At 46.1% G+C, this 26,534-nt stretch overlaps 3 protein-coding genes across 4 annotated transcripts; 1 reads left to right on the forward strand and 2 right to left on the reverse strand.

Moving 5' to 3' along the window:
* Positions 1-406: 406 nt before the first annotated feature.
* On the forward strand, positions 407-13,037 carry LOC120819496 (uncharacterized). The gene is made up of 25 exons (XM_078088914.1): positions 407-690; positions 1,190-1,338; positions 1,487-1,612; positions 1,703-1,861; positions 1,936-2,107; positions 2,214-2,347; positions 2,441-2,597; positions 3,006-3,109; positions 3,391-3,488; positions 7,302-7,312; positions 7,941-8,048; positions 8,269-8,400; positions 8,810-8,867; positions 8,958-9,040; positions 9,131-9,167; positions 9,513-9,575; positions 10,041-10,352; positions 10,491-10,561; positions 10,679-10,914; positions 11,000-11,136; positions 11,324-11,470; positions 11,581-11,678; positions 11,762-11,872; positions 12,182-12,327; positions 12,473-13,037. The coding sequence occupies exons 1-25, from the start codon at positions 422-424 to the stop codon at positions 12,559-12,561; spliced, it is 3,207 nt and encodes a 1,068-aa protein (XP_077945040.1). The 5' UTR covers positions 407-421; the 3' UTR covers positions 12,562-13,037.
* Positions 12,924-17,026, reverse strand: LOC120819502 (sialate O-acetylesterase). 2 transcript variants are annotated; one of them, XM_040176977.2, is made up of 10 exons: positions 16,876-17,026; positions 16,359-16,520; positions 15,895-16,049; positions 15,557-15,695; positions 15,203-15,368; positions 14,970-15,052; positions 14,743-14,876; positions 14,255-14,409; positions 13,679-13,865; positions 12,924-13,526 (listed from the first exon to the last, which is right to left on the reverse strand). In XM_040176977.2, exons 1-10 carry the CDS (start codon positions 16,928-16,930, stop codon positions 13,266-13,268), a joined length of 1,497 nt encoding a protein of 498 aa, XP_040032911.2. In that variant the 5' UTR covers positions 16,931-17,026; the 3' UTR covers positions 12,924-13,265. The 2 variants fall into 2 exon arrangements, with proteins under 2 accessions (XP_040032911.2, XP_040032917.2); XM_040176983.2 differs by having other exon boundaries at positions 16,835-17,004.
* A 2,813-nt stretch (positions 17,027-19,839) lies between these two features.
* Positions 19,840-26,120, reverse strand: LOC120819514 (sialate O-acetylesterase). The gene is made up of 10 exons (XM_040176995.2): positions 25,851-26,120; positions 25,228-25,389; positions 24,521-24,675; positions 24,230-24,368; positions 23,888-24,053; positions 23,333-23,415; positions 23,110-23,243; positions 22,482-22,636; positions 20,791-20,977; positions 19,840-20,638 (listed from the first exon to the last, which is right to left on the reverse strand). The coding sequence occupies exons 1-10, from the start codon at positions 25,903-25,905 to the stop codon at positions 20,378-20,380; spliced, it is 1,497 nt and encodes a 498-aa protein (XP_040032929.2). The 5' UTR covers positions 25,906-26,120; the 3' UTR covers positions 19,840-20,377.
* Between the last annotated feature and the right edge of the window lie 414 nt (positions 26,121-26,534).

Consider the following 26,534-nt stretch of genomic DNA (forward strand, 5'->3'; position numbering starts at 1 on the left):
ACATTGCAGGGACCTGCTCGGACCGGTTGATTCTCTTGTTTTAGTGTGGGTGGGGGGCGGAGGTAAGTCACGGCTCGGCCCTCGGAGTCTTTGCAGTTTGTGAAATTGCTTTCTTGAACATGATTTTTTCCTTTTTTGACTTTATATGTAGGCAAAGTCTTCAATCAGTTTATTGTGAAGGATTTGGGTTGTAATTAGAGGTTGGAGTAATTGACACATGATCCTGTAAATCTCATCGCCTAACGGCTCAGATTCATAGTGGATGTGAATAAACTTAATATGCAATGTGATGGATGTTAGAAAGTATGAAAATAATGATCGGTTTACTTTAATGCATGCTGCAAAAAAAAGCCTTTCTCAAAGGCGATACCTTGATGGAGTTGTGCTGGACAAGTTGACGTACCAAGCTCCTCAGGGCGACATGAAACCTGATTTGGACCTCTGCTCGCAGGAATACCTCCAACGGTACTACAACCTGCAAGAGGAGCCCGCGGGGCGCGCGAAGCGCAGCGGCCCCTCCTTCGCCTCCAAGGTGAAAGACATGCAGATGTTCTTTGGTCTCAATGCGACAGGCGTCCTGGACCCAAACACACGGGAGACGATGAGGAGCCCTCGGTGTGGCGTTCCAGATGTGGAGGAGTACAGCGACATCCAGGGGACGCGGTGGCACAAGAACGTCATCAGCTACAGGTATCTGATCTCTAATGATGCTGTCGCTCTTCTTTGCTGTGAAAGTGAAGTGGAATTGCTTTTTCTCGAGCGCATGTAAATGAATTGTGTGGGAATGTCCGACACAGGCTTAAGTTGCCAAAAATATAACTGTCTGCTTGTCCATGAAATATGTGGCGAACATTTTGAGAAAGCCGGCAATAAAACCTTTGGCAAAAATAAGGAATGGCAGCCGTCTCAATTTATTGTGGTCGGCGGATCTTTTGAGTTCGCGATCCGAGGGTTATTGTGGGCTCTTTATATCGCCAAGTTCGCCAAAGGCACTTGAACTTACGTAACACCGTCTGGAACGTCCCCCGTCCATCTCTCCGGCACTCAACAGAAGTCATAATTAAAGAGAAACCACGACAGGCAGCTATCGTCAAAGGCCGCTAAACTCCACGCGCTCTTGTTTGGCCGCGGTTCTCCTTTCGGTCCAGACTTCAGGTGACACTGTGTCTTGACGTGTGCTCGTGTGCAGCATCGGCAGGTACACCAGGGACCTGCCTCGCTCCGCCGTGGACTCCCTGGTCGGGTCGGCTCTGGGCGTTTGGGCCCGAGCCAGCGGGCTGACGTTCGTCAGGACGCGCAACCGCAACGCAGACATGGCGGTGGAGTTTGCGACCTACGGTGGGTTTGTCCTCTCACGTTTGGACATGTGCGCTGTGTAACGAGCAGCCTAGACTCAAAGGGACCCGTCATTCTCTTTTGGCTCGAGAGAAAACTGTGTTCTCTGTGGGTTTTCTGTTCCATGTTTGGCCCGGATTATGCGGCGCAGCACACGGAGACTTGTATCCGTTCGACGGACCCGGGGGCACGCTGGCTCATGCTTTCGGTCCGGGCCCGGGCGCCGGAGGCGACGTGCACTTCGACGACGACGAGCGCTGGACAGCGGGAGAAACAGGTGCTGACCCCCAGGTGACACCCCCCCCCCGACCCCACGATGCTGGAGCCCGTCGCTGATCCGGATGCACTTTCTTTCTTGCTCTCGCAGGTTTTAATCTGTTTGTTGTAGCCGCACATGAATTCGGGCACGCTTTGGGCCTCAAGCACTCCAGGAACCCGGAGTCGCTGATGTTCCCCACCTACAGACCCTTCCGCTCGGCCAACCTGCTGTCCAGAGAAGATGTGGCCAATATCAACGCGCTTTACAGTGAGCAAGCTGTATCGATTCACTACACACGCGTATTAGTGACACTTTTGGTAAATGGCGGATGTGTGTTGCAGGTCCAGTAAGAGTTTATCCCAATTACTTTTCGAGGTTCGGCAGGAGCTCCCAGCAGAATCCCGTGCCGTCAGAACCTCTGCTCCCCCAACTCATGCAGAACAAATGTGCTGTGGACCTGACCTTTGACGCCGTGTCCGTTCTAGGTGACGCCACCTTCTTTTTCAGAGGCAGGTATGTTGATGATTAGTACTGCACCAGGCTGTGAGGTCCAGGTTGACAAAAAAACACGTTACCGTTGAATGTTTCAAATACAAGCAACAATGTTTTTACCCACAAGGTACCTCTGGATTAAACATAATGAGCAATATGACATTAAAGAAGGTCCCATCACCAACTTCATGCCCAAGATTGAAACCAGCATCGACGCAGCCTTCCTTGTGCCCCGAAGGTCCACAGCGTACCTCATCCACGGTAACCCTTTTTTTACCAATTCACCACCTGAATAATATCACCTCTCACGTACGTAAGAAAACTCCCCTGAATTCTGGTCTTTCGTGTGGACAGAATCTATGTTCTGGACGGTGAAGGGCTCTCTGGTGAAGGGAAAGCCTCGAGCACTCAGCCACTTTGGATTTCCAGCCTGGGTCCAAGACGTCGACGCAGCCGTGCACATCGTGAAAACAGGGCGCACCCTTTTCTTCATGCATGACATCTACTGGAGGTAAGGAAACGGCTTTAATGGATCAAAAATGTTTCTGTGCATCAGTCGCATAACAAAGTTGTGTGAACTGCAGACTGAATCAGACAGAATGATAATGTCGGTCTACTTCCCACCTGATTGAACTACCTTTTAAAAACCGTTTTATATTAAATGCATGTGTTGTGGCACAACCGAGACAAATCAAAAGCACCGGTAGGTAAGAGCTTGCACATAAAAAACGTTAAATCCCATCTGACTGAATATTTTGTTCATTATTTGGACCTCACACAGCGAGCAGAGCCCTCAAATTGGATTGTTTTGTTGTCGTGACCGCAGCAGCAGCAGCAACCAACAAATGTTTTGTCTCAGCTTTGAAAAAAGAGAAGCTCAAGCGTCATCGCTCCATTGTTTATGTTGTTTCTTTTCCAGTTACAATGAGAACCGAAGGGTCATGGATTTCGGTTTCCCAAAGTACATCAGCGAGGATTTTCCTGGAATCAACGCAACAATAAACGCCGCTGTTTATAAAGAAGGTGAGCCAGAAAATATCATCAACCGTCTTAAATGTGTGGCTGGTGCTCTTATTTGAAAGCGGTAACCTCGCCTGGAGGTTCTTCTGCATGTGGCTTCAGGGGCTTTTGCAAGTTGTGTTGTTATGCATTCCTGTTATGGACACGAATGCTTCTACAGAGCACTTGGTTGAAGCTGTATAATTTACCAACTTTGCCACTCAAAGGCCTTCATTTGATATACTGTCATTTTTCAGCTGTGAGTTCTGAAAGATAAAGGTTTTTTTTTCTCTCCCTCACCTCAGGTTTCATCTACTTCTTTGTCGGACCACAAGTCTTAAAGTTCAACTGCACCCAGAAACAAGTTGTCGGCGTCGAGAGAGCAAATTCCTGGCTCGGATGTTGAAATGTTGTGAATCCACGACGATCCTGAAAATCTTGATTAAATTAAACAACGAGAAGGGAAATTAAACACTGTGCTTTTTCACTTTCGAGTGGAATTTTAATTTATAATCCAGTTTGTCAAAATAAAAGTGATGCTATTCAAACCCGATAACGCATCCGTGTGGTTTTCATCCCAAACTTAAACTTTCCCAGCATTAGCTCTCGTTCAAACCTTTAAAAAAAATAAATTAAAACCTGTATAACCTTGTGGTGAAGATGTCTTCACCACAAGGTTATACAGGTTTTATGAAGATGATGATGAGTGCTTGCCTGCTTATTTTTAACGTGTGTGTACGATGTTACGGAGATCCCAAATATAACTTTTGCTTTTACGGTTCTGTACAATAAAACACACTGTACACAGTCGTCCGTCTCAGACAGAAAGCCCCGACGTTTTATGGACAGAACGCAGCCAACATGATCCTGTGCTTTTGCGCCCTGTGATTTCCCAACAAACAACCTCCCAAATTAAAAAAAGTGAGGTATGGTGGAATGTGCATTTTAAAAACATGGACTTCTGGCTGTAGATTCCCGTTTTGGACTCTCTGGGTTTTGGAGCTAATGTATATTTAGTTCCATGATCATTGGCCATTTAGTTGTGAAAAGAATTGTCTGTAAAACTACTGCAACCAAGTAATAGTTGGTTTCTGTGTTTATCTAAAAAGTTAACATGTTGGATTTGTAGCTGCAGGAGTTTCTTTTTAAAAGCACATGTAGGACATTTTTCACGGACAACCTTTTTTTGAAAAGTCAGAAACGAGGTACGAGGGGGAACTGACAGTGAATAGTGTTGCACGTTGTGGTTGTGACCACCACAACACACTAACATACATTATATAGCTGTTATTTCAAAATGTGGATTTATCTTAATTTGACCAAATGGACAAAGAAAGACAAAATGAAACTGCTTTTACAAATTCCACACAATTATGTCAATGTTGCAGGAGTATTTGAGGGAGCCCAGTTGTGTTCCAGATGTGGAAAACCTGAGCTTTCACCCTGAAAAGGAAGAACCAAGCTTGGCATCACGCAGCATTCAACATTTCTTAGGAAAAGAAACAAGGAAAGTGGAAACACAAGCAGTGCCCAAAAAGTGTGAACCCAACTTTTTTTGTGATGTAGCAGCTTTGATTGGAAATGAGCTAATTGACATGTATGAAATGATAAATATGTGTCAAATAACTATTGCAAAAGACCTGCAAAGATGCAACTGAGCCGTTCAACATGCGCTTGCGACATCCCTGCCAAAGGCGCGGCGCGCATACTCACTGGTGGAGTAATGGAGAGTCGGCAAAGCATCACTTAGGGCTTGTCAGCATGACAACGCTGGATCTCCAGTGAGGAAGGACGGGGACACGTAATGCAGCCAAATTACAGCCTTGTGTAACTTCTGTGTTTTTAGTCCATGCGGGAGGCTAATGGGATTTGGGAGCGCTTGTGGTATGTTGCTGTTTTTCATTGTGTCCCAGAACAAAGTGACACGGCGGTGTTTTTCCAAGGTCATGAGTACTGGGTTGCTCGAGAGCTTCAGATGAAAAGTCACGCCGGCTCCGTCCATCCGTCCGGCTTCTCCTCCCGAGTCAGGCAGGGTCACCCGGTTGCACATCAGTGAATCTGGGAAGACGGTGTTCTTTATAGATGTTTACTGCAGATATCTTCACATTGATTTTCCATCAAAATGAATTGAAAAATACAAGATAATTTGTCATTATTGTATTAAACAATAAAAGAAATGCAGCTTTTGTCCATAAATACCAGATGTTTTTGTACAGCACAGTTGTTTGATATTCGATCTTTGATGAAGTGACGGAACTGTCTTCAGTTCATTTAGGCCAATATAAAAATACTCTGTTAGGAGTTAATGTCTTGCATTCAAAAATACATTTTGCATGTACTGATATTGTTAAAGGAGCTCAGACAACTTTTGATGAGCTACTGAGGTGTTTCTACCTTCGGAATAACCTGGATGCCGTTGAGTCCTCTCTGCATGTTGCTGTTTTCGCATTAAAAACATTAAATCGAGCAACCGTTCCTGTCAGATATAAACATCCGGTTTAGCGGTCAAACACTGTGAATCCACAACCTAAATACCCAAACTAATTAGTGTTTAGCGGACCGCCACCCAGTGTACAAAAGGCGAACACAGTTCCAACGTCACACCCATATGTGGCTCTTACAGATATTATTAGCTGTATGTACTCTAAAGAATGAAGTGCAGAATGCACATTGTATTTTTTGATATGATTTTCTTTAGTATGTGAGCAGCATTTGCTGGTGGCAATTCCTTTAATACTCATGATTGATTAAATCTGCAAAGTGAACAGCTACCAAACACTTGTAGTTGTGTAAAATGTGCAATGTTTCCATCCAAAATGTAATGAAGTATACTTACTGAGGTAAGCCACCCATCTTCCTTCACTGCACCAGGTTCATACATTTTTTTCACTTCGCAAGCTTGCATTTTGAGGTTGGGGAAAATATATGTAATCAGGAAGGTGCAAATCATGATTTTCTGTCTGTAACATGAATTAAAGTTTCCCTCTGAAAGAAAAGTCTGTGCAATGTAACTTTTGCAAAGAGCAACATCCCCAAAAAGCACATATTGCCCTGAAAGAAAGTCATGTGACGTGAGTTAAACCCACTTACTCATGTTTAACCATTAACCTGGACCATCAAAGGTCATCGAGTTTATGCCCAGGATGACGCCGCCTGCTCTCATTCTGCCTGTCAGGCCTGTCTTTAGCAGCAGGAGGAGACGGGCCTGAGAGGAGATTTTTATTTTTAATAGGTCCTCTAGTAGATGTTTGTGCTGCTGGGCTTTTTAGCCCTTAGTCAGAGGTAACGCAAGGGTCATCAATAAAGACCTCCCTTGCAATTCCACTGTACTAATTACCACAACATTGCCCAGCTGGCTGATTATATACATTTAGGTTACAAAATAGGCAAACAATTTAAGCCATCAGCTGTTCTTGATCATGTCCTGACTTTTATGTTGTGAAATATGTCCGTCGCTCGTATGCTGCAATTTTAGAATTAGAACCACAAGGCTTGTTCTGTGCAATTTTGGCGGCATGAGAGGAGATCCAATTCAGAAAGAGAGCTGAGTCACTACTTTTTCATGAACACGGCTACAGAAGGGATTTAAAAGTACAGCGTTGCCGGACCAGGACGTTGTCTGTGTTGAAAATGTTCAAATGATGTTAACCCCGTGTTGTAAATTACATTAATCACCATTGTACCGGGAAAGAGGCGTAGCTCTCACAAGCACGTATTCAAAACCTCAGCTGATTAAAAAAATCAACATGATGGCTATTTACCACAATGAAGAGAGTGATAATAATAATAGTTTAGGTACTGTCGTGACGTTATCGAGAAGACTGATATGAAGTATGTGATAAAACAGATTTAAGATAAAGATGTTAATGATTTGTCAGAAGCAAATAAGCGCAGTTTGTTTTTCTTCTTCGTTGTAGGTGTAGTATATTAATGCTCTAAACGATTTCCAAATTATCTGTGTTATTTTCTTTGCACATAAATCAGCCACACAAACATTCAGATCTGTGCCACATTTTGCGATGAAGATTGAGGCAAGATGTTATTTTAAAGTACAGAAAGATGGAAAATTGAAAATCACAAGAAAAAAAGACCCCAAAACAGCTGCTGGGGCAGAAGCAGTGTTATTTGACTGTCGATGTCTGTGGAGGTCAGCCAAAAGGAAATGGTCGAGGAACATGATCCTTTAGTATTCTATATCATGTGACCTTGTTGACAGTTTCAGAGAAAGTACTCATATCTGAACAACAATTAGGCTGTAAAGGAAATACACTGAACAATGAAAGAAAGACAACTGCTTTTGGTAAACTTTGTGTTTGGATTAAAATCAGAAAACATCTCACTTTTGTTCATAGTTCAAACATGACATCAGTTTTTTACCAGGTTTGAAAAATTGTATGAACCCATATGCTTGGAATTTAAAATACAATCATTTTAAAGCTGAAAGTGATATTGAACATTATCTGAAGAGTATTTTATTAATATTAATGAATTAATATTTTTGCAAGAGTTGCAAAATGACCATCGTAAAAGTCTGCATTCCGTATTTGCCATTATTTCTATTATTTAGATCGTAATCATTTTTTCGATTGCAGATTATTTGTAAACCAGCACAGCATAAACACGTAACCGTTCAAAGCAGACCAAACCGGAAACCCCGTTAAAAAGTGCTACCGGAAATACTGTCCGGTGTGAAACACGGACATTCGTTCCGCAATCTAAATGCTACGTCGATGTTCTCGCGTTTTCTTTTAAACTAGATACTTATTATAAGCAGGAATATTTTACATGCGTATTGAGTCGTTAGGTGGCTAACAACAGCTTTCAGCCTCTCCTGAACAAATCGTTTTTTGTGAAGACGCGATGTGAAGTCTGTTGTGAAGTTTCCGGATGACACACGGGGACAAACAAACCGGAGCACGATAACACAGGAGTGGGTTTGCCCGGTTGCTACAGTTTTACTGAGGTTTGAGCTACTCTTTTATCTTCCGTTAGTTTTATAATACATTAGCAGCTGTTAGCTATTAGCAAACCGTAACTAACGTTACACAGAATACATAGGCTAGCGTTAGGTCTCTCTCTCTCTTCCCTTGGTTACAGTCGCGGTGTTGCTAACGCTTATGTTGTCCTGTTAGCTAGCTGGAAATATGAAGCGTTGTCGATGTTTCTTGTGTGTGACGTCACAGGTGCCCCTCTCCTATGGATTCACTCAACACTTTTGAATCAGAGATGGAGGCTGACGGTCAGGGGAACTACTCTCTGTTTCCCGCGCTGGACAGCATCGCGAGTCTATCCGGGACCGCCGAGACTCTGGAGAGGTGGTTTGAAAATAACGTTGTTTAAAAAATTAAAATAAAAACAGACGAAAAGACTCCAGAATACAGTGTGCCTGATTGGACAATCCCGCTGGATTACAGAGTGGGGTTGTTGCAGAGAGAAGAGTCATGGGGAGTAATGACAGGGAAACAAATCATGACACAGGTTGAATGATCTCCTACCAAACCGACTACATCAAAAAGTGCCCTGCGATTCTGAACTTATTTAATTTAATGTTGTTGAGTTGAAAAAAAATATCCATGCAGTACCTCCCGCGAGGTGTCTGCAGTTGCCACGTGATGTGATTACTTTTTGAAATATAAAATGTTGCAATTTCACAACGATTGATGTTCATTGTGGATCAAATGAGAACGAGACAGTGGATGATACCGGCGTTTCTTCCAATTGCAGCGAACCCCCGAGTGAAATAGCAGAGAAGCCAAACCTCACGTGGCTTGATGCTGCACAGGTATATTTTATCCTGGTGTCGTGACATTTGTCACAATCAAGACTGTTGGCAGATGTTGATGAGGTGTTTCTCCTTTTCCCCCCCATGTAGATCGTCTTGGAAGAAGCTGGACGTCCAATGCACATAAAGGAGATTAAGCAGAGGATCATCGACAGGGGACTCGTTCAATCCAAGTACAGCGCTCCTCTCGGTTTACTACACGTGTTTATTGTGTTCCATTTTCTCCACTTAGACTACTGATTTAGTTTTTCTCTCCTCGTCAGCGCCAAATCCAGCCTGGAGGCCGTCATGTACCGTGAGGTGAGAGGAACGTTTAAGACGCAGTCTGACAGCAGCCTCTGCTGTCGAGTAGGATAACTTGCACCTCCATTTAACATCTGTGTGATTTCAGTTAATACAGTACACGCATCGTCTGTACTTCTGTTACTATTTTTTCTCTTTCTCCATGTTATTCCCATCTTGCTTCTTTGGCCTTATTTCACAACTTTGAAATAGAAACATTTCAGAAAAAAATGCTGCTCTGTGCAGAAGCCTCTGAACTGCTGCATCTGTTGGGGGCATTGATCTAAAGCAATTCAGCATTTGGGAATCACAGTTGGCTTTTCCAGCCCCGTGCATTGGCCTCAGTCTCACATTGTGTTTCAGACACAAAAAGGCAGCAGGCGATTCAAGAGGATTGAGAACAGAAACGGAGTCTTTGCACTGCTGGTGAGTTAAATGGGACAAATTCTCAAAAGGGATAAATTCTCAGGTGTTGCTGTTCACACAAGATATGGGTCCAGAACTGCACTCTGAAGATGTACAATATCAAGTTAATTAATAAAGGTGCAGGGTTTTTGTCATGAAGATTCACATGTATCTGTCTATCAGATCAAAGGTGCCCAAGCTTATCTGCTCTCCATTTCCTTTACATATTATCTGATTAAAGGTCACGAGTAATCCAGGAGGGCATAATGTTAAAGCAGAGGCAGCTAGAAGTTAATTATGTGATGTATTTATAGTTGCATCACACATGGTTGTACTAAAAAATAATACCTCCATTTGAATTTGTTTAGTCTCAAATATCTTGTGCACATTTTGTTTTCAGTATCTGTCATTGTGTGTCACACAGTGGTTCAAAGTTTGTTATTTCATTGTTTACATTTTATTCTGTACCTCCATCCACCACACGAGCGTCGACGTCGGGGTACCCGTGGTCCACGTGAAGATCACGCCTCTGTCTCGCTCTGCCTCCCTTCCCCCTCACAGACGGACGAGGAGAGGCAGCAGGCCCTGCAGGCCTTCACCGCCCAGTCCTTCCTCGGCTCTCCGCAGCACAACACCTCCTCCAGTTCTGGCTCGGGGGCCTCGGGCAACGCCTTCCCCTCCCCCACCAGTTCTTCGGAGCACCGGGCCAAGATGAAGAGAGGCCCGCGGCAAAAGCAAAATGAAAAGTACCAACTCAAGTACCTCAGACTGCGCAAAGCAGCCCGCACTATGATATTTGTGAGTAAACCTGTGATTCCTGAACGGCCGTAGTTTTCTTTCACATCAGGCAAACGGGGTATTTTTAAACCTTTTTTTCCCCTTCATAGTCACTCTAGATGCACGACTCTCAGCGTTGCTGTTCTGTTTTACCCGCAGGAGAATGCAGCCCTCCGTGATGAAGTCGCCCACTTAGAAGAGAAGTTTCTGAGAGCCAAGGAGGAGCGGAGGCGAGTGAACACGTTTCAGATGAAGCGAATGCTTTGCACAGTGTTCTAAAAATGGCTGTGTTTAGCAAGGAGCCTCTGGTGCATCCTCACTTTATCCGTACTGCTTCACATTCACAGGTTCCTACTGAAGTCCTTGCTGCAGTACCAGTCTTTTTCAGAGGGGGAGCTACTGCCCACACCTAGCGCCACCTCTCATCCACCGCCGGGCGCATTGACCTCGGGGGCTGCAGGGGCTTCAGGCCCGTCCGGGGGGCACAACCTGGCGTCGGTGGCTTCAACAGGGGAAGACGGACCGCTTAAAAAACCCAAGAAGGAAAGGAAAGAGCGAGGCCGGGAAAATGGGAAGGAGGAATGTGAGTTGATGCAGATTTGATTGGTTCACGTTCTCCTTTCGAGACGTTGGGTCCTGTTGTGACGTTGTCTCGTGTGTGTGCTCAGTTCCAAAGAGGATGTCCAAGAAGAGAAAGCTGGCCGACGGGTCTCGCAAACTGGTGCAGCCCATCGCTCTGGACTCGTCTGGTCGGCCCGTCTTCCCCATTGTTCTGGGCGGTTTAACGGTCTACAGCCTGGGAGAGGTCAGTGTCTGGCTTTAATCACAGGCCACAGCTTTATAATCACCACGCTGCCTTCCGGTACGCCTCCAGACTCCTGCCGCTCGTGCCATGTTCTTTATGCAGTGCTCCGTTCTTACTAAAAAGGTCTACCCCGGCCTCAACCAAATCAGGAAAAAGCTTCACCAAATCCCATATGGTTGCTCTCCAGATCGTCACGGACAGAATGCTGTTCCACGACGAGTGTGCCATCTACCCGGCGGGCTTCTGCAGCACTCGGGTCTTTGCCGGCATGAAGAGCCCCGACCAGCAGTGCCTGTATACCTGCCAAATCAAGGATGTGGGAGCCGGGCCGCAGGTACACACGCCGTTCTTAGTACCTTAGTTTAGATGAGATAATGTAGGAAATGTTTGAAAAAACGAAAAGTTAATTTCTCCCACTCATGTTATCCAACATTGTGCCACCAGTTTGAGATCGTGCCTGAAGAAGATCCCCAGAATGCCATCGTGGCGTCGTCGGCCCTGACGTGCCACGCCAATCTACTGAAGGCCATCGCGTCCGTCAGGTACCCACCTTCCCTTCAAAGGCTTGTGTATACTTGTGTTGCATTTTAGGTTACTAACTAATCTCACCGTGTCCTTTTCTTAGTTCCAAGTCTGTGGCGCCTATCGTGCCATCGGGGGCAGACTTCTTCGGCTTCTCGCACCCCACCATCCAGAATCTCATCCAGAGTTGTCCCGGAGCGCGCAAATGTAGCAAGTAAATAAGCAGAACGCACCCTCACTCCATACGGGATACCGACCCCGACACGCAGCACGCACTCTGCATCTTTTCTGACTTGCATAGTACGATCTAAGGAGGGCCGGAGATTTGTTTTCATGTTTTTGTTTCTTTGGGTAATTATTATGAGTCATTCAATTATCATGGATACTATATACTTTCGTGGTATTTCAAACATAGAAGCAGGAGTCACATTTTCAACATACTGATGTAGTCACTGTGAATTTTCCCTGTTTTGCTGTGACTATCCATTGAGCCCGTACTGTCATTTTGTGAAACCTGTTTTAGCTACCGATGGATCCGCTTTGAGGTGTGTCGCTCAGGCGAGGGCCAGGTTCCCAGCAGCCTATCAGAGGACGACGCCTCCGTCAACTTTGAGGCCTATATGAGACATCGAGGCTTTGATCAGAACATCAAGACGGAGCACATGACAGGTGGCTTAAAAATATCTGTTTTGGTCTCCTTAGGCCGGTTAGGTCACTGGACTTGTAGTTGTGTGAACTCGTGTGTTGTGTAACGCTGACATGACGGCGTTCACTCTTCCTCATTTTGTTGTTGTTTTGTTGTTTCCTCCATCAGGACAGGCGCCGCAGTCCCCTAGCACGTCTCATCAGCACCACCTGCCCTCCCCCGCCATGAAGCCCTCCACCTCCTACTTCAGCTCCTGATGCTCAGAGGGAATCGGCCGGTGACTCCAGACAGCTGTTCTGAACGTGTGGAGGAATAGCTGATGCAAATGAACCGGATGTGGCTGCTGAGCCAGTAACAGACAAACACCTGATGACAAAACCATTTCTGTACGCGTTTGAATACGTGCTGGATATTTGAAATTGAGTCCCGGTTGACGTCAAACTTGAACTGAAATGAAATAAGTACAATGCTTTCCTTCTGTGAGTTTGGGTAAGTTAAATTGGTAATGTTGTTGGTAATATTCTTAAAGTTGCACTATATTTTTTAGTGAGAATAATTTCAAATTAATATTTTTTTTACTTTCCAGTTGAAGCTTTGGCCTTGAATGTAACACACACACTTAGTTAGTGAGCATTTATTGAATCAAATCACATTCAGTTATGAAGATAAGTGTGTTGTAACGTTGAAATTCCAGAGTTTTGTTCAAATTAAACATCCGTCAGGCTTTTCTACACCAAGTCCAGCAATTATTGGCAGCATAGATGGTCTACATGGTCGACATTGTGACCAACAATATATATGTAAACATGCTTTCAGTGTTTTATCAGATTGATAATCTCTTTAAATCCATAAATGAATGCACAGAAAGTAAGACGTGCAAAACATTCCAACCGAAGACCGCAGAATACTGAAGTGGTATTAATCCCTTTGTGTAGCACCAAAGTGATATTTGCTGTTTTCCTCACACTTCCTGCTTTCCTACGGATTGCGAGCGCTTGGCGATGAAAGGAGGCGCAGGTAGAACCCCGCTGGCGCTGTACACGGGGCAGGCTTTGAAGTCACAGGGCCAGTCCCTCCATGCATATCGCAGGCCCGACACTTCCTCAGCGGGCGGACACACGTCGGAAGTTAACAGCACGGTGGTCGGGCCCTGCTGCATGATGGGAGCGGAAACCCAGGCAGACTCGGGCCCGCATGGAGCATGACCCTCTGTGCAGCAGATCTTCGTGAAAGAAACATGTTGGGCCACTGATTGGTGCTTATTTAATTATCAGGCAGGAATTTAGTTAAATAAATTTATATTTAGTTTTGTGTTGAGAAATCCAGCAGATGAATGTGGGAGACAAAAAATGAGTGCGCCAGTGCCGGCTTTACCTCAAAGACGTCCTTAGACGGTGTGACACGGACTTTCTGGTCATAGGTAACGTTGATCATCTTAGAAAGCAACGTGATTTGCGTGGGGAAAGGGCCCTGGAAGGACACGCCCACCTCGCCATAAGCCACCGCCCTGGCTCCCAGCGTCAGTCTGTAGGCGACATCCTGCTTGTCCCGGGGATGGATCCTGAAAGAACCCCCCCAAGAAACCCGTATCATTTTAAACACACATCATGGGTGAACCAGTAGGCGAGACCAGAGAGGGAGATTAAAGCTCTCATCACTTCATACGCGAGCAGGTCACACCATCACTACCCAGAAAGACGTTTGTGTGACACTAAGTCTGTTGATTACAGCTGTTTAGAAGGATCACAAGGACGCAAACTGGAAGTAGTTTCGATTTGAGCACTTTGCTACAGTTTGATTGTATTAAACCCCAAAAAGTCAAACCTCCATAATGGTTTGTATGATTCTTTGATGAAATCCCCTTGCAGGATGTGCACAGCTCCAGATGTGCTACCATTAAACCAAATGACTCCTCTGTATGGTACGGATTCCGTACTCTCGGATCCTTACGTGCCGTAGGGGGATGTTTCATCGGGTAAATCCAAAGCCACGGCCATGAAGGTGTTCTGCATCCGGGAATTGGGGACGAAGCCGTAGTCCGCGGTCTGGTGCCAGCGGATGTTCGGAAAACCGTCGCTCTTGGAGCCTTTTTGGTCGGTGGACAGCTGTGAGGACAAAGACGCCCTGGATTGGATTCACGACACTGCAGATGTTTTCCAAAGGATTTCTGTGGGTATTTTTACCTTCCTATTGGCAAAACAGCCTCACTGTTTTGCCTGAGACTGTCAGACTGAATCAGAGCATAATCTTTATTTAATTAACACCCTGCTCTATTGAAGAAAACTTTAAAATAGCGATTGAGACCATAAACTCACCTTCAAATTGTTTACCAGGGAATAAAACCTTTCAACAGTCAGACTTCTTTTTGCAACCAGCGGCGACGCCCCCTGCTGGTCAGTACAGAGCATGAACGTCCACTCTGCCTGATTTTAACGTACCTGGACAAATCCAAAGGGGAAGTGGAGAGACGTCTGCCCACCCGAGCCGTGGTGAAACGCCAACCTCCAGTCATCAATCATAGCGGGGAAGGAACAGCTGTACTTCTCCTGGTGATAGACTGTATTCGCCTCACCTGAAAACAACACAAGGCTCACAGAAGCTCGTACACACACACACACACACACACACACACACACACTGAACACACCTGTGCGGGAAGTCTTACCTTGGTACCAGATGGCTCCTTTGATGGTCATGTTGAGCAGCGGGTGAATCATCGCGTTCCATAAGACCGAATTCTCTTTCGGGCTGAGAGATTTGAAATGTGCAAATCGAAGCAGCAACAGTGCAGTTAGTGAAAGCTACATTTGCTCGGTTTCTTATGGTGGAATTACACAAGCTTTGCACAATCCGTTACCACACACATTTTGCTGAATTGTTTTTGTTTTCAGACTTTACCCGCTTCCAACCCGCTGCCGATCGCACTGTTGCAGCGCTCTGGGAGACGACCAGACTTCGACACGCGTGCCCTCCCAACAGGACTCCACCAGTCCTATGGGGTACTGCAGCGTCTCCTGCAAGTAGCGTCCAAACAGCCAGCACACTGCCGAGAAATCTTTTACGTCTGTGAATGCATTTTACGGACAGTGAACGACAAATAACATGGTTGCTAAATGCAACGACATCATAAAGTATGTGTTTTTATTACACTGCATCTGACTGAGTTCCGGTTCAGTGACCCAAACCTCAACATCTGGCTGAAAACCCGTCTGTAAACAATTGTATGAATGAATTAACCAATTCCGGACTTACTTGTTGGCGGCACCGACCAGGGACGCTCCACTTGAATCAAATCAATCTCCTCGGTTTTACTTTGATTAAAACCCGCCATAAAGATCCTGACGTGAGGATATTTCTCAGCTATGCGCAGCTCGTCTGTTGCATTGAAAATCTAATGGGAGAAGAATAAGAAGATAAGTGCATAAATGCATAAATATCAAATAGTGATTTATGTCTGTCATGCTTCAACGTTTTTTGACAATCACAGCAAATGTTTTGCACTAAACCAGAGATGGAGCTCATTGAACTTTTTGTTAAAAAAGTGGGTTTTCTTCCCACTCTTGTGTAACCCGAGAGACCCCTCGGCTTACCTGAGACGTTTGTAACCACATGTTGCTCTGCCCTCCGCACAGCCACACGTCTCCAAACAGCACATCTGTCAGGGCGGCTGTGCTGTCCTGAGCGGCCGCCGTCACATTGTAGGGACCACCGGCTTCAACCGGGTCCAGGGTGACGCGCCAGATTCCTGCAACACCAACAACAACCACAAAAAACACACGCAATGGCATCATTGAACATGGGACCATGGGCACTTAATGGGCACAGCATCTTTGCAGCTCCTGGTGTTGCAAAAAGTCAGCTGTGAAAAAGCCCTGATGTGTGTTGAGGCTCACGTGAGCAGCTGTAAGAACTGGCCCTCGGCACCAACCGCTTGCTTCTTGCACCATTAAGAACTCCAGCAGCACCCAGGGTTTGGAAGGTCGCGCAGCCTCTTGACTCACACACGCATTGCCTGACCCTGGTTGTTTTTGCGTGGACGTCGGCGTGCACTCACCGTTTGTCACATTAGCCAACGAGCTTCTCTGTTGCGAGGGTCCTGACAAGGTGAGGGTCACGTGAGCCCCCTCGGGCCCGTAGCCCCACAGCACGGCGCTCTCCGGAGCCTTCTGGAGCACCATGTGGTCTCCGTAGTAGGACGCAAAGCGCAGCCCCCCCTCTAGACACAAGCGAACACAAACACGTCGGTGTAATAAAATCATTTCAAATATGTCTATATAAATACATAAACGACGTTGAAAATACACTTTTAAACCAATTTGCAACGTAAGTTTGGTAAACTTACACACAAATGTGAGGACGAAACATTACCGCATAAAAAAATCACATTGAAGTGTGCTCTAAACATATAGACGTTGAAGAAACTTCCCCTTTAAACCATTTTGCAACGTCTTTTAAACGTTGGGCGTAGACGTTTTTTAAACGTTCAGCCAAAACATGCTCGCGTGGAGGGGAAAATCCCAGAATACTCACTACAAAAACATAGACGGCACCACCGCGCTGACGGTACTCACCACCTCCGTAAATAGAAGCAACAAATATGAAGACAGCACACAGTGACATCGCCATGGCTTAAAAAACATCAAAGTGACAAAGTCATTCGAGACAGCTCACGTGGTAAGTGACAGAATCGTTGCTGTGACGTCAGCGTCGGGATAATGATCTCCAAAATAAAAGCCCGACACCTCAAAAGTACTCAGCGAACAACTGTTTGGTTTTCATTCAAAATGAAAATTGAAAATGGTATATATACACACATATATCTCAGACATAAAATAATTAGGCAAAATATCTCAATGGATCAGATCAGTTGTTATAGAGTTGAACATCTTTTTAAATAAGATGAAGAGGAGCAGCTGAAGTTTGCGGTGCTGCTGAACTTTACTGAATTACCCTGACAGGTGTATATCTAATTTGTATTCATATTGGATGGATGATGGATGTTACTGACGTGAACATTTAATTCAGGGCCGTTACAATGGTTTCATAAAGTAAGAAAAGAGGGCTAGCACCAAAACTCGCTGAGGCACTTCCGGATGCAGGTTGCGGTGCCGCGGCTAGTCGTGGCACCTGTCTCAACCCTGCGGCACCTGCCGCGTGGCACCTGCCTCGACCCTGCGGCAGTTGCTGCGGCGAGTCGTGGCACCTGCCTCGACCCTGCGGCACCTGCCGCGTGGCACCTGCCTCGACCCTGCGGCAGTTGCTGCGGCGAGTCGTGGCACCTGCCTCGACCCTGCGGCACCTGCCGCGTGGCATCTGCCTCGACCCTGCGGCAGTTGCTGCGGCGAGTCGTGGCACCTGCCTCGACCCTGCGGCACCTGCCTCGACCCTGCGGCACCTGCCTCGACCCTGAGACAGTTGCTGCGGCGAGTCGTGGCACCTGCCTCGACCCTGCGGCACCTGCCTCGACCCTGAGACAGTTGCTGCGGCGAGTCGTGGCACCTGCCTCGACCCTGCGGCAGTTGCTGCGGCGAGTCGTGGCACCTGCCTCGACCCTGCGGCACCTGCCTCGACCCTGCGGCAGTTGCTGCGGCGAGTCGTGGCACCTGCCTCGACCCTGCGGCAGTTGCTGCGGCGAGTCGTGGCACCTGCCTCGACCCTGCGGCACCTGCCTCGACCCTGCGGCAGTTGCTGCGGCGAGTCGTGGCACCTGCCTCGACCCTGCGGCAGTTGCGGCACCTGCCTTGCATGTTGCCTCGGTCGAGAGAGGTACCTCGAGCGGTGCCTCGAGTTAAAGGAGCGTTGCCACGACCTAAGGGAGCGGTGCCTCGGCCGATAGAGGTACCTGGAGTTTACGGGAGAGGTGTCACGATTGTTAAGAAAGCGTGGCCACGCAGGGTGAGGGTGCTGCGATTGTTTAGGAGAATTGCCGCGGCAGTTTCCGTTACTTTTAGTACTTTGAAAATATGTGACAGTATAATACAGTTTAAGAACGAGTGTTATCTGCAGGTTGATTTGGCAGACTGTTGCTGTTTTCTTTTCATATTGCGATAATACTACACGGTCCTTAGGAGTACGAGTGTTGGTAGTTGTAATTGGTTTAGTCATAAAACGCTGATAAGATGATACAATGGCTTCCCGTTTAAGTTCAGCTAAGCCAATATGGGCTAAGACCAGTTTGCACTTGTTGCCTTGGTTACGATAACAACTTTCAGGCAGCACCCTGATGAAATGCAAATTGTAAATATTGATGAGATGCATTAACAAAATATTAAGGAGCTATAAAGTTATGAAATATATATATATATCTTGAACTTTGAACAGGAAATTATTTTATCACTTATTGCACGTGTGTGTGTCACACGCTGCTCTTAGAGGCAAGTTTAAGAAAGACAGTTTTATGGTAATGAGTACTCACGGTCATTAACTGAGGGGGTAAAGTAGAAAAGGCCCATTAAAAGAACATTTGTGATTCTTCATTTAGGTCGCATAAACTAAATGTAGACTCTTTGAAAAGTTAGTTGTCGTTGTTCCTTAGTTTGACTCATTATGTAACCGACAGCGTGACAAGGGCTGAGAAGAGATTGTGTTTTTATAATTAAAGTGTAATGGGACTTTAATTTACTCAGAGAACGTTTGGGAAAGTATGTAAACATCTCAAAATGTCCATGTTTGAGAAGATGGCTCACTCTAGAAAAGGTACAGCCTACATGCTGTTTAACAACAGATGATGCAAACACTTGAATAGCTGTTGCCACAGCTACCAGTCTGGTACAGGACAGACCCGAAACCTCACACAGCTTTGCAAGCATCATCATCATTTATTTATTATTATAGACCTATCAGAGACATCGGGGCTTTTGATGAGAACAATAAGATGGAGCCCATGACAGGTGGCTTAAATATCTCGTTGTGTGAACTCGTGTATTGTGTAACGCTGACATGACAGCGTTCACTCTTCCTCATTTTGTTTCCTCCATCAGGACAGGCGCCGCAGTCCCCTAGCACGTCTCATCAGCACCACCTGCCCTCCCCCGTCATGAAGCCCTCCACCTCCTACTTCAGCTCCTGATGCTCAGAGGGAATCGGCCGGTGACTCCAGACAGCTGTACTGAACGTGTGGAGGAATAGCTGATGCAAATGAACCGGATGTGGCTGCTGAGCCAGTAACAGACAAACACCTGATGACAAAACCATTTCTGTACGCGTTTGAATACGTGCTGGATATTAGAAATTGAGTCCCAGTTGACGTCAAACTTATTGGAAATGAAATAAGTACAATGCTTTCCTTCTGTGAGTTTGGGTAAATTAAATGCTGTTGTGTTGGTAACATTCTTAAAGTTGCATCATATTGGTTTGGTGAAAAATGCATTTTATGAATCAATTTCCATTTAATAGTCTTGTTTTACTTGCCAGTTGAAGCATTGGCCTTGATTTTAACACACACACACACACACACACACACACACACACACACACACACACACACACACACACACACACACACACACACACACACACACACACACACACACACGTAGTTAGTGAGCATTTATTGAATCAAATGACATTCAGTTATAAAGATTAGTTTTGTTCAAATTAAAAATCATGCTTTTCTACACCAAGTCTAGCAATTATTGGCAGCATAGATGGTCTACATGGTCAATATTGTGACCAACAATATATATGTAAACATGCTTTCAGTGTTTTATCAGATTGATAATCTCTTTAAATCCATAAATGAATGCACACAAAGTAAGACGTGCAAAACATTCCAACCGAAGAATACTACTGGTAAATACTAGTGGTATTTATCCCTTTGTGTATTGAATATTGCATAATATCATAAAAGCATAAGAGGTAGAAACAGCAATTGGATGCCGAAGAAATATCAAAAGTTGAGAGTGTGAAGAAAAAACAAGGAAGAAACCAAAAATGTTCAAGTGAAATAAAAATGCAAACCCATTCTTCCCCTCTAAAGGCCTCAAGTAATCACAATCAATATCAAGCACCTTGATCAATACGGCGCATCTGACTACACGCCCGTCCGATCATCTAGTCCCCGCTTTGTTTTCCTCACACTTCCTGCTTTCCTACGGATTGCGAGCGCTTGGCGATGAAAGGAGGCGCAGGTAGAACCCCGCTGGCGCTGTACACGGGGCAGGCTTTGAAGTCACAGGGCCAGTCCCTCCATGCATATCGCAGGCCCGACACTTCCTCAGCGGGCGGACACACGTCGGAAGTTAACAGCACGGTGGTCGGGCCCTGCTGCATGATGGGAGATGAAACCCAGGCAGACTCGGGCCCGCATGGAGCATGACCCTCTGTGCAGCAGATCTTGGTGAAAGAAACATGTTGGGCCACTGATTGGTGCTTATTTAATTATCAGGCAGGAATTTAGTTAAATAAATTTATATTAAGTTTTGTGTTGAGAAATCCAGCAGATGAATGTGGGAGACAAAAAATGAGTGCGCCAGTGCCGGCTTTACCTCAAAGACGTCCTTAGACGGTGTGACACGGACTTTCTGGTCATAGGTAACGTTGATCATCTTAGAAAGCAACGTGATTTGCGTGGGGAAAGGGCCCTGGAAGGACACGCCCACCTCGCCATAAGCCACCGCCCTGGCTCCCAGCGTCAGTCTGTAGGCGACATCCTGCTTGTCCCGGGGATGGATCCTGAAAGAACCCCCCCAAAAAACCCGTATCATTTTAAACACACATCATGGGTGAACCAGTAGGCGAGACCAGAGAGGGAGATTAAAGCTCTCATCACTTCATACGCGAGCAGGTCACACCATCACTACCCAGAAAGACGTTTGTGTGACACTAAGTCTGTTGATTACAGCTGTTTAGAACAGCGGTTCCCAAACTCAAGAATGCCGCGGCCCACTTTGAAATCTGAAAATCTTTTGCGGCCCACCCAAACCTTTAATCCCAACTCTGATCAACAGCCAATCACAATTGAACTTCTTAAATTCTCTGATTGGTTGGTTTTGAGTGAAGAGGTGGAGAGAGCGCAGCAACGGCTGCCTGCGCCCAGAAAACCAGTTTGTGGAGAGGGCACCGGAGTGCGCGCACGGAATATGTTTTTCTTTGCTAAAATATAGTTCTCTGTGCTCAAAACTTACAATTACGCGCTCAGGATTGTGGCACAAATATAACGCCATACATAAGATACTGCAGTCTATCAGCGGGATGGTAAATCGAAATAATGAGATTTTATGAAATTATGAGATAAAATTATGAGATAAAACGTTGTCAAAACACAAACGACACCTTTATGTAACCGTAGTGGACCGTAGATGACAACCTGCTACAAGGATCATTTACCATCATTACCGGCACATTAAGACCAATGCGTCCAGCTCGCAGACCGGCTGGTGGCCGCCGTAGCAGTCAAACGTTTGGCGATGGGGGGGATGGGGAGGTGGAGACGGTGCTTCCAGGGTCCGATCGCTGCGAGGTGCGTCCGCTCCCGCCGCCCCCCTCGCCATCCACGCCTTAAATCTTTGGCTCCTTTTAGAATAACTTATTTTCCCCGTTAAGATGGTTCAGCTACTGTAGAGAAAAGGGCCCCGTCTCTCGCTCTTTAATCTCATGAAGTGCTCGGCAAGAACGACATCTTTGTTTCACCGACGCGCCCTGACACAAGCTCCACGTCTCACGCGCTCAGCATCTCGCCGTCGCAGACGAGCTTTGGCGTGTTTGCCAGAGCGCCTTGAGCGCCGTGTACAACCAGTATGGATCAACCGATTAACCAATCTGTTCGTTTAAATTGTTTGTGCTTCATAAATTAATGTTTCACGTAACTAACGTGCCGCATCATACATATTTTTATATTGATTTCAAACTTTTCAAAATTTAAAATTTAAAAACTTTTTTATTTATTTATTGTAAATGACCTCTCGCGGCCCACCTGCAGTACCTTCGCGGCCCACACTTTGGGAATCGCTGGTTTAGAAGGATCACAAAGACGCAAACTGGAAGTGGCAGTAGAGTTTCGATTTGAGCACTTTGCTACAGTTTGATTGTATTAAACCCCAAAAAGTCAAACCTCCATAATGGTTTGTATGATTCTTTGATGAAATCCCCTTGCAGGATGTGCACAGCTCCAGATGTGCTACCATTAAACCAAATGACTCCTCTGTATGGTACGGATTCCGTACTCTCGGATCCTTACGTGCCGTAGGGGGATGTTTCATCGGGTAAATCCAAAGCCACGGCCATGAAGGTGTTCTGCATGCGGGAATTGGGGACGAAGCCGTAGTCCGCGGTCTGGTGCCAGCGGATGTTCGGAAAACCGTTGCTCTTGGAACCTATTCGGTAGGTGGACAGCTGCGAGGACAAAGACGCCCTGGATTGGATTCACGACACTGCAGATGTTTTCCAAAGGATTTCTGTGGGTATTTTTACCTTCCTATTGGCAAAACAGCCTCACACACTGCTGTCTGCCACGCTTCTCATTTGACTCTCTTTGAAGTCAACGGTTTTTATTAGAACGTAACTTTCTTAAATGTCTTGTTATATGTCCTCATTTCTAATGTGAACCATAGACAACAGATCAGAAGTGGACGTAGTCGCGTCGACCGATTAAGGGATGTTACAATATTTGGAATGCAGAGTGTACTGATTGAGACTAAATCAGAGCATAATCTTTATTTAATTAACACCCTGCTCTATTGAAGAAAACTTTAAACTAGCGATTGAGATGTTAAACTCACCCATCAAAACCTTTTTGCAACCAGCGGCGACGCCCCCTGCTGGTCAGTACAGAGCATGAACGTCCACTCTGCCTGATTTTAACGTACCTGGACAAATCCAAAGGGGAAGTGGAGAGACGTCTGCCCACCCGAGCCGTGGTGAAACGCCAACCTCCAGTCATCAATCATAGCGGGGAAGGAACAGCTGTACTTCTCCTGGTGATAGACTGTATTCGCCTCACCTGAAAACAACACAAGGCTCATAGAAGCTCACACACACACACACACACACACACACACACACTGAACACACCTGTGCGGGAAGTCTTACCTTGGTACCAGATGGCTCCTTTGACGGTCATGTTGAGCAGCGGGTGAATCATCGCGTTCCATAAGACCGAATTCTTTTCCGGGCTGAGAGATTTGAAATGTGCAAATAGAAGCAGCAACAGTGCAGTTAGTGAAAGCTACATTTGCTTGGTTTCTTACAAGAAACACAAAATATTACAGTAGCTTGAAACCAGTGTGCGTCACATGGTGGAATTACACAAGCTTTGCACAATCCGTTACCACACACATCATCAGGGGTCCGTTTCAAGAAGCGGGTTTAGTGGAAACTCAGAGTTGGTTAAACTCTGGCTTGTTTCAGAGAGGGAGGTAACTAAAGCTCAGCCTCAGTCGCCATGGTAACGGATTCTGTGAACATAACCTGGTTGGGAGCAGGTTTTCTTCCAATAAACTTTGAGTTTCTTTCACAGTCTCCTCCCTCTGACAGCAGCCCAGCCAATCACACTGCGCACTTTCATTTCCTCAATCATAGTTTGTTAAACTTCCTACTTGATACGGATCCCTGGTTTGCTGAATTGTTTTTGTTTTCAGACTTTACCTGCTTCCAACCTGCTGCAGATCACACTGTTGCAGCGCTCTGGGCGAAGACCAGACTTCGACAGGCGTGCCCCCCCAACAGGACTCCACCAGTCCTATGGGGTACTGCAGCGTCTTCTGCAAGTAGCGTCCAAACAGCCAGCACACTGCCGAGAAATCTGCCACGTCTGTGAATGCATTTTACGGACAGTGAACGACAAATAACATGGTTGCTAAATGCAACGACATCATAAAGTATGTGTTTTTATTACACTGCAGCTGGCTGAGTTCCAGTTCAGAGACCCAAACCTCAACATCCGTCTGTAAACAATTGTATGAATGAATAAACCAATTCCGGACTTACTTGTTGGCGGCACCGACCAGGGAAGCTCCACTTGAATCAAATCAGTCTCCTCGGTTTTACTTTGATTGAGACCCACCATAAAGATCCTGATGTGAGGATATTTCTCAGCTATGCGCAGCTCGTCTGATGCATTGAAAATCTATTGGGAGAAGAATAAGAAGATAAGTGCATAAATGCATAAATATCAAATAGAAAGTCATTCATGTCTGTCATGCTTCAACGTTTTTTGACAATCACAGCAAAGGTTTTGTCCTCCCACTCTTGTGTAACCCGTGAGACCCCTCGGCTTACCTTAGACGTTTGTAACCACATGTTGCTCTGCCCTCCGCACAGCCACACGTCTCCAAACAGCACATCTGTCAGAGCGGCAGTGCTGTCCTGAGCGGCCGCCGTCACATTGTAGGGACCACCGGCCGCAACCGGGTCCAGGGTGACGCGCCAGATACCTGCAACACCACCACCACCACCAACAACAACAACAAAAACAAAGCCCAGCCTGTGAAAAAGCCCTGAAGTGTGACGCCTCTAGTGGTGGCGTGTTGAGGCTCACGTGAGCAGCTGTAAGAACATATATATATATATATATGTATCCCTAATCTGTCTTCTTGATGTGTGATGTTGCTCGCCAACCACATTGTGTTGGTATTGCAGTTGCAGGTTATTTATCATGGTGATGACATTTAGGTGATTGTTGGTAGATTTTTGTGTTTTCATTCGGGAAAAAATAAATATGTCTTGTCTTTCAAACTGCATAGTAAAGCATAACATTTTCAGATAATTGGTCAACAAATCTTTGGAAAAAAATGTAAAAATTTGTCATGGAAAAAAACAATTATAGGTCGTATAACATTAGACTACATCGGTATAATAATAATCATTATTTTTATTTTTATTATAGCATACAAGGTGCATGTGTGCGTGCTGAAAACAGGGCGCAAACCAGGCATCGCCTTCTACGCAGTACGGTTGTTTTTGCGTGGACGTCGGCGTGCACTCACCGTTTGTCACGTCAGCCAACGAGGTTCTCTGTTGCGAGGGTCCTGACAAGGTGAGGGTCACGTGAGCCCCCTCAGGCCCGTAGCCCCACAGCACGGCGCTCTCCGGAGCCTTCTGGAGCACCATGTGGTCTCCGTAGTAGGACGCAAAGCGCAGCCCCCCCTCTAGACACAAGCGAACACAAACACGTCGGTGTAATAAAATATTTTCAAATATGTCCACATACGTGTCATTGCAAACACCGTGTATACATAGGAGGTTGGTGTAGGCGTGTATGCTGGGTAGGGAGACGAGGCGGAAGAAATGATGCACCTGCGGCGGAGCTACAGCTAATTAAGCGAAGTTAAAAGTTGACAAGTCACTTCCGGTGCCCTGCTACGGACTAGTCTACGTGATACGCCGTGTACCCACCGGGAAAAGTCAAGGATGCCCGTATACCCATCAACTAAATCACGATGACACGTAACAACACCGTCATTCATAAATCCCCCCCCCCCACATCCCGAACGCCGGCCGGCCGGTCCCGCTCCCCCCTTCCCTCCCTCAGGGGAGTACGACGCCCGCTGGGACCCCAGAACACTCACGGCAATAACACAGACTTCACCGCCGCGCTGACTGTACTCACCACTTCCGTAAAGAGAAAGAAGTAAAATGAAGAGGGCACGCAGTGATGTCGCCATGGCTAAAAAACACCGAAGTGAACGTGACTCATTCGAGGCAGCTCACGTGGGAAGTGACAGCGGCGTGTTGCTGCACCGGTTGTACATGTGTCGCGAACCGGAGCTCCGTCCGCTCAGTAAGGGTTAATAGCCGTGAAAGGGCGGAGGTGAATCTGAGTCCCTACGTCTGCAAACTGGATCGTTGCTGTGACGTCAGCGGCGGGATAACGGTCTCCACAATAAAAGCCCGACAGAAGTAAACAGGAAACAAACAACAGGGAAATGATTTCATGTCACGTGTGTGGTTACACTACATCTCACTATGAAAACACTTCTGTTCCTCATTTACATTACAGGTCATTTAGCAGACGCTTTTATCTAAAGCGACTTACATTACACTCTAAACACATGGCTTTTTCACATTTTTGCCCGGGGAGCAATTAGGGGTTAGGTGTCTTGCTCAGGGACACTTCGACATGTAACATTTGGGCAGCCTGGACTCGAACCACCAACCTTGCGCCACGACGACGCAGGGGTATCTCTGTGTGCAGTTTTGTGTTAAATAGCATGCCGGCAGAGCCCAGTCTGTGCGTTTTTCTTTACTAAAGGCAGACTCTTAAAACGCTTCTGTAAACACACACCTGGCTGGT

The sequence above is a fragment of the Gasterosteus aculeatus genome, chromosome 1, assembly GCF_964276395.1.
Source record: "Gasterosteus aculeatus chromosome 1, fGasAcu3.hap1.1, whole genome shotgun sequence".
NCBI lineage: Eukaryota > Metazoa > Chordata > Actinopteri > Perciformes > Gasterosteidae > Gasterosteus > Gasterosteus aculeatus.

Coding starts and splice junctions, on each gene's coding strand:
- LOC120819496 (XM_078088914.1), top strand. CDS start 422: ATGAAACCTGATTTGGACCTCTGCTCGCAGGAATACCTCCAACGGTAC. Junction 2,108..2,213: donor ACCTTCTTTTTCAGAGGCAG/GTATGTTGATGA, acceptor TTTACCCACAAG/GTACCTCTGGATTAAACATA. Junction 11,137..11,323: donor CGGTCTACAGCCTGGGAGAG/GTCAGTGTCTGG, acceptor GTTGCTCTCCAG/ATCGTCACGGACAGAATGCT.
- LOC120819502 (XM_040176977.2), bottom strand. CDS start 16,930: ATGGCGATGTCACTGTGTGCTGTCTTCATATTTGTTGCTTCTATTTAC. Junction 16,521..16,875: donor TGCTTCTATTTACGGAGGTG/GTGAGTACCGTC, acceptor GCTTGTGTCTAG/AGGGGGGGCTGCGCTTTGCG. Junction 15,696..15,894: donor TGTGGTTACAAACGTCTCAG/GTAAGCCGAGGG, acceptor TTCTCCCATTAG/ATTTTCAATGCAACAGACGA.
- LOC120819514 (XM_040176995.2), bottom strand. CDS start 25,905: ATGGCGACATCACTGCGTGCCCTCTTCATTTTACTTCTTTCTCTTTAC. Junction 24,676..25,227: donor GTTGGCTGACGTGACAAACG/GTGAGTGCACGC, acceptor GTGGTGTTGCAG/GTATCTGGCGCGTCACCCTG. Junction 20,978..22,481: donor GAAACATCCCCCTACGGCAC/GTAAGGATCCGA, acceptor GGGTTCTTTCAG/GATCCATCCCCGGGACAAGC.